General features: G+C 48.1%; 1 protein-coding gene and 1 pseudogene across 1 annotated transcript in view; one reads left to right on the top strand and one right to left on the bottom strand.

Annotated features, from left to right (window-relative positions):
• Window positions 1-206: 206 nt before the first annotated feature.
• Window positions 207-7,204, bottom strand: part of TTC9 (tetratricopeptide repeat domain 9) — a gene marked incomplete at its 5' end in the record, with an annotated part of 29,997 nt that continues 22,999 nt past the window's right edge. The window contains 2 exons of the mRNA XM_012812211.2: window positions 207-286; window positions 2,991-3,173. Of these exons, the coding sequence (XP_012667665.1) occupies window positions 207-286; window positions 2,991-3,173 (263 nt within the window). The remainder of the gene's footprint in view (window positions 287-2,990; window positions 3,174-7,204) is intronic.
• The window catches only part of LOC105888118, a 14,547-nt pseudogene continuing 13,587 nt past the window's right edge, over window positions 6,245-7,204 (top strand).

Here is a 7,204-nt window from a genome sequence, read left to right as displayed (position 1 = left end):
TTCCATTGTCTGGGCAACCTGCCAGATTCCAAATTTGCACCTCTCCTTCTTTTCACCCTGGGAAAGATTTGGGGCATAATAGGAAGAAAAAAAGGGGGAGTCGTAAGAAGTGGGGAGAAAGGGACAGAACCCAGGGTGGGGCTCCAGCAGGGGCGGCCTGGAAGTCCCCAATCAGCTGTGGGTGCAACTCTGGAGAGGCTTCCCAGTTACACAGCTTCTTTCTCTCTCTGGGAGCATCGGCTGAGCTTCATCTCCGTCAGCTGGATATACCGAACCACGTTGGTGTCTGTGAGGAGAGAAACACACCTGAGGAAATGCCTGCAGAGGACAAGTACTGCGTCAACTCAGAATCAGGCAAAAGCTGACTCTGCAGATAGAGGACAGGCCAGGCTCATTCCGCCAAGGTCCCTTGTGCTGATCTGCAGTGGCTGAGAGGGCAACCAGATGCTAGCCCTCTCCTTCACTGCCCCCCCTTAGCTAATGTGGACAGGTCGCCGTGACCCAGGGGACAGATGGGAGGGCGGGAAGAGAAAATCCTTCCCCTTATTTCTATGCAGCAGCACATCCCAGTGGTCCCCACATCAGCACAGTCAGTTGAGACTCCGGTTCACGTTTATCCTCAGAGAAGCCACCAACTTCCCCCTGTCTCATATGAGCCTCCTGTCTCATATGCAAGAGATAACCTCCACTTTCGAATGCCTACTCTATGCCAGGGTTTTGAACTTCACTATCTCATTTAGTCCTCACTACAGTCCTGCAAGGTATGCATTCTCACCCTCATTGTGACAAAAGAGAAGGCTGAAGATTAAGCTTTCTGGGAAGATTAAGTAAGATGCCCAAGGAGGCACCCAGTGCCTGGTGTGTCTACGTCCAAAGCCCACCTCTCCTGGGGATCATAATACCCTCCTCCTAAAACTGCCGTGAGGATTGAAATAGATAGAGAAGTCCAGAAGGCTTAATGCAATGATCAAGAAATATTAGTTGAATGTATTTTTTTCTAAACTTGAAGAATTTAAAATGACTTTGCTTCACTGTCTTATTTTTGTCCTTATAGCTAGGGTCAGGTGATCACCTCAGTAAAAACTGGGCATTTTTCCAGCTAGTTCCTGTTTTTAGATTAGGAGGGGATGGCATACAACTGCTTAGTTCTGCACACACCAGAACGTAAGAATCATAGGGTTGCTCTGGGTATTACTTCCAGAAGTAGGAATGGACACTGTCTGAAGCTCCAAATGCCAGGCATAGCATCCAGAACAGTGTTGGCACGTAGTGGGTGCTCAAGAAAGTCTGCTGAATGACTCCAGTTCCTAGTCTTCAAGTTGCTTGCAATACAGTTGGTGGAACACAATTTATGTACAGAAAACAAACACATAAAAATACATGTTGGTGTTCTTAAAAAAGTTTTTTTAAAAACTATATATTTGGACATTTGCACACAGATCCTAAAGTTCTTACGACTTCTTGGGAAGAGGATTTAGTATGTATGTATGTATTTATTTATTTATTTTGAGACAGAGTCTCACTTATGTCACTCTCGGTACAGTGCTGCGGTGTCGCAGCTCACAGCAACCTCAAACTCTTGGGCTTAAGCAATTCTCTTGCCTCAGCCTCCCAAGTAGCTGGGACTACAGGTGCCCACCACAACACCCGGCTATTTTGTTGTAGTTGTCATTGTTTAGCAGGCCCTGGCCAGGTTTGAACCCGCCAGCCCCAGGGTATGTGGCTGGCGCCCTAACCACTGAGCGATGGTCACCGAGCTGGGGTTGAATTTTTAAAAAACATTGACCATATGGACAACAACGGCAACATCAAGCCAAAGTTATTATTTAAATGTGCCTTCCTCAGAGAGACCCTTTCCGACCACCTGGTCTGAAATACCAATCCCTTTGCACGTGAGCCCTGAGCTCTGCTTTAGTTTCTTCACAGCACTCACTGCTACTAAGCATTACATCGGTTTGCCATCGGTCTGTTTACTGGAGACTTCCAGGCACCTGGTGAAGAGCCCCTCCCTGGGTTCTGTTCCTGTCTCCCCCCTTTCTTCCCACTTGTGTTAGACAGTAAACCATCATAACATAAGCTCTTTGAAGGCAGCTACTGTCTTTTGTTCACTACTGTGTAACCAGCTCCACTATGCCTTTTCAATAAATACCTGTGGGATGAATGAATGGATGGGTGTATGATCTAAGTTAATGACACATGCTCCAAGAAACAGCAGCTGGCTGGAGAAGTCAGAGCATGTGAGAGAGGCTGGGCTCAGCACCAGCACTGCTTGCTTGTACTGTGTCTTCCCAACCAGATGTGAGCTCCTCCTGGGTGGGGACCGTGTCTATTCACTGACATCCCTGATGCCCAGCACACATCTTGGCCCATAGTAAGAATTCGATATGTGTTTAGTGATAAGTGGAGAGAGTGGAATTCTGAGTTGGGAAAGATGAAGAATTCTGTACTCTATTGGAAGACAAGAGGTGCCTGTGCTCCCTGAAGCTCAGAGCCCAGGCAAATGTGTGGACTGTATGCTGTCCTTTTTCCTTTTTTTGAGACAGAGAGTTTCACTTTGCTGCTTTTTCTTTTTTTTGAGATAGAGAGTTTCACTTTGTTGCTCTGGGTAGAGCGCTGTGGCATCATAGCTCAGAGCAACCTCAAACTCCTGGGCTCAAGTGATTCTCTTCCCTCAGCCTCCCGAGTAGCTGTAACTACAGGTGCCCGCCACAATGCCTGCCTATTTTTTAGAGATGGAGTCTTGCTCTTGCCCAGGCTGGTCCTGCACTCCTGAGCTCAGACAATCTACCTGCCTCGGCCTCCCAGAGGGTTAGGATTTCAGGCATGAGCCCCGCGCCTGGCTGTGTGCTCTTCTTATTCCAGGTCCCAGGACACACACCTGACCCCTAACTTGCCATCTCTGTCCTGCTTGGCCCTGCTGTCTGCGGCAAGGAGGGGCCAGGAGCTGCCAGAGGGGGGTGATAGTGTGAGAGCAGCAGTTGCTGCCTTACCTGTGGGTTGTCGGGTCCTTGCTTCTTTCAGGTAGTAGAGTGCTTTGTCATAGTCCCCAAGGTGATAGAAGGCCACACCAGACCGGTAAAGGGCCTTGAAATTTTCTCCTTCCTTCTTCAGTACTTTGAGGCAATATTCTTTGACTCGTTCATAATTTACAAGCTCAGCCTGGAGCAGGCAGGCTAAGGTGGAGTGGAGAAAAAAGGGAAAATGCCATTAACACACCAGCAGCCGGCTCTTCACATTTGCTTTTAGCTCCTTCTCCCCACAGAAGGCTTCGCAATGTTGGGTTTTGCCCTGGGGTTTACACCATGGGGGTTGTCATCAAATAGGACCAGCTTCCTCACTAACAAACTTTGTGACCTCAAGCAAGTAATTTAACCTTGTGTTATGGGTGAATTATGTCCCTCCACAAAGATAAGTTGAAACCCTAATCCCCAGCACCCAAGAAAGTGACCTTATTTGGAGATAAGGTCTTCACAAAGGTGATTAGGACAATAAGGTTGTTAAAGTGGACCCTAAACCGACATGACTAGTGTCCTTATACAAAAGGGAAGTTTGGACACAGAGACAGGCACACTTGAGACACAGGGGGAAGACAGGCAGGTGCAAAGCCAAGAAACACCTGAGGGGATCAGAACCTAAGAGAAAGGCTTGGTACGGACGCTCCCTCACAGCCCTCCGAAGGAACCAACCCACCAACACCTTGATCTTGAACACCTAGCCTCCAGTATCGTGAGACAACACATTTCTGTTATTTTAAGCCACCCAGTTTCTGTGTTATGGCAGCCCTAAGGAATAAAAAACCAGAGGCAGGCTCGATGCCTGTAGCTCAGTAGCTAGGATGCCAGCCACATACACCAGAGCTGGCAGGTTTGAACTGAGACTGGGCCTGCCAAACAACAATGACAACTACAATAAAAAAATAGCCGGGTGGCGTGGCAGGTGCCTGTAGTCTCAGCTACTTGGGAGGCTGAGGCAAGAGAATTGCTTAATCCCAAGAGTTGAAGGTTTTTGTGAGCTGTGACACCACTGCACTCTACCAAGGGCAATACAGACTCTGTCTCAAAAAACAAAAACAGAGGTAACAACAATAATGATAATTATGGGTAATATTTGTTGAATGCTTATGTTGTCCCAGAGGGTGGTCTTATTGTTTTACATGTATTACCTGAGGTAATCCTCAGAGTTCTATGATGTGGGTACTATTATTCTCATTTTACAGGTAAGGAAGCTGAAGCCTAGTGCACTTACAAAATTTCCCAAGACGATATAATATGAAAGAGACAAGAATGAGATTCAAACAAAGCCTGCCCCGCTCCAGAGTCCAAGTTCTCTCTTATCAAGTTGTTGAGGGGATTGTATGCAACAATGGCCATAAAGTATTTTAACACTGGAATTGGCACATAGTGAGTGCTCAAAAAATGTTGGTTAACATTCTCATAATTCTTGACAGCCCTGCAGTGACAGCTGTCTTTGAGGTCCCTCAAGTTCTCTTACATGTTTGTCTCTGCAATTTCTGAGAGCGGGGGCCTTCTGTTGGGCGAGTGGCCAGCTCATACAGGGCACCTCTCTGGACATGGGAGACTTGGCAAGAGGAAGGTAAGGCAGGTGGGTCCCCATTGTGGGTACCCTTCCCCATTCTATCAACAGACATCTTTGAGTAAACCGTCTCCCCTTGAAGATTTCTTTTACCTGCTCTGAGCCACAGGGCTGGGACTAGGATGAAGACGTCCCTGGAGGGTGACTGGATGATGGTGGGGAGTGGTTGACATTTTGTGCCCTAGGCACCTCACTCTAATCCCAGCCCTGCTGAGCCTTTCTCTGCTCCATTCAAGTACTCAAAAATTTAGTAGTCACTGACTAAGGACAAAGTGCATTATATACTTTGGAGGAATCATAACTGAAAAAAAGAAAGAAAGAAAGAAAAAGAAAAAGGCACCTGTCTGCTTCTTCGAAGCTAATAAAAAGAGAGACTTAGGAGGCAAAACTTTTTTCCTGCCTGTGGCATCCTGGCTGGGCAGGGTGGGAGATACTGGTTCACGGCTCCTCTCGGTTCTGATTGTTCCCATGATGAAAGAAGTGTCCTTGGGATAGAGGCAAGTCGTGGATTTTAATCTTAAGGGGTCTAACTTCAGTTGTTTTATTAAATAACTCCCCAAGAATCAGAATCTTTGAGCTTCTTTTTAAGACACCAGACCTTGCATTGTGCATTTTGGCCCCCAAAACCATCCATTTGCAGTCCGAGGAGGAGGTGAACCACATGGACTCTCAAGTTGAAGGTATCAGAAGCAGGAAGTGAAAGAGAATCAGCCCAGATCTGGAAACCGACCTGTCAGGTTTCACTGGCTGCAGGGCAGAAAGCCCAGTCAACACAAGCGGCAGGTTGCTGCCCCTTCCCTGAGAACTACAATCTGTGGGTGCACCAGGGATCCTTCCCCAAAAGGTGGTGCTCCAAACTCCCCTCTCCTCTCCTCTCTTAGCTGGGTGTGTGTGTGTGTGTGTGGTGGTCCCAGGCCCCTTCCCACCCCCAGAGGTGCTTATATAGCTCTGCAGACAGGGAGGGGTTTCTGCCAAAATGTCCAGGGATGTGAACCTCATGGACTGCTACCTGTGTGGGATCTGGCTCCAACATCAGCTCCCAGGCTGCTCCTGTTTGTAGCCTCCATGCGCCCTGCCTGACGTCCTCTCTGACCAGGCACAGTGGTGGCCCTTTTTCACATCCAGCCCTTCCTCTTCAGATAGACACTTCTGTTTGCTGACCCAGGCAGTCTAGGAAAATGGACCTTTGTTTCTTTTAAAAAAGCTTAAAATAGAAAGGAAGGGAAGGAAGCAAAGAGGCCTGGAAATGGGAAAGCCTTCCTCCACTCCTAGCCCTCAAAGGGTAAATGGAAACAGCAATTGATTTCTGGGAGTTACTTGCCAAAAAATGTTTCTAATTCCCCTGCAGATCTGGTAGAAGCTGGGATACCTGGCTGTGGACCAGAGTTCAGATTTGGCAGGAGGTGGGGGAGGGGCAGTTCCAGGGTGTGGAGCCCCTGCTGACACCAGAGGTGGGGGCCCCAGGAGAGATGGGCTGGCAGCCAGAGGAGGGCTGGGCTGAGGCATGGAATCTGAGAGTTAGAATCTAGATAAGAAGCCCAGCCCAGTGCCATGCCAGGACTGGGCTGGGAGACAGTCTGGAGGTTGCCCTCAGCCCTTCCTGAGGTGAGTCTGAGGTACCTCTCTGCTTTGGGTAGGGAGCTATTGGGACATGTCGCAAACCCACAGGATAGGTAAGATGGAATGATTGCAGGCCCATCTGAGAGTTGAGAAAATTAAGAAGCAGCTGACTGGCTACCTCCTGATTGTTCTTCTCTGTCCCTGTGACCGTTAACCAGGGCCCAGGGGTGGTGGCAGATCCTTGGAGTAAGTGGCATCTTCTCTCACAGTTACTAATCCCTCGCCCAGTGTCACAGCTGGTGCTAAATACTTCACACACACTGTCTTTTAATCTTCACAACAACTCTATGAAACAGTTTCTATTTTTATGCTTCTTTTATAGATGATGAAACTTAAATTCCAGAGAAAATAAGTAACTTGCTAAAGGTCACTCAGCTAGAAGTGGATGAAAATTGGATTTCAGTGCACTTCTGTCAGGATCCCCAGACTGTGCACTTGACCACTAGATTGTCTGTGGGCCTGCGAGGGGAAGCCTTCGGAAACCCACATAAGCTCCGAGGAGAAAGAGGGATCGTGGCTGGAACTTCTTTTGTGTTCTAAGGCTAACAAGGCAAAAAGTGATGCCTAACCATGCTGGGCGCCGTACAGGGCAGTGGGGCTTTCCACCCTGTCCTTCTGGGGCTGACAGAATGGTGGGGAGGGCAGATGGGGGAGGCCCTCATCCTAGTCTACAGTATCGGGGAAGCCACCTTCTACTGGGGAACTAAAGACTGAGGGGTTCTCAGACTCAGCACGCTGACATTTTGGGCGGCACAGCTTTGGTGTGGGAGGAGGTCTTGAACATCGGAGGATGTTTAGCAGCACTGCCCCTCCTTACTACACGTCAGCTGTGACAGCTGAAAGATGTCTCGAGGCCAGTGGTTTTCAACCTTTTTTTTTGTTTTTTTATCTCACAGCACCCTTGAACCTATAGGTAAACTCCTGTGGCACACTTAAATTATGCTGACCAAAAAAAAGAATACACTTACTGTTCTTTTTTTTTTTTTTTTTT

This window comes from Otolemur garnettii, unplaced genomic scaffold, assembly GCF_000181295.1.
Source record: "Otolemur garnettii isolate 467f Iridium unplaced genomic scaffold, OtoGar3 scaffold00196, whole genome shotgun sequence".
NCBI classification, from domain to species: domain Eukaryota; kingdom Metazoa; phylum Chordata; class Mammalia; order Primates; family Galagidae; genus Otolemur; species Otolemur garnettii.
The sequence above is the reverse complement of the archived record's forward strand: the minus strand, read 5'-3'. Positions and strand labels throughout refer to the sequence as shown.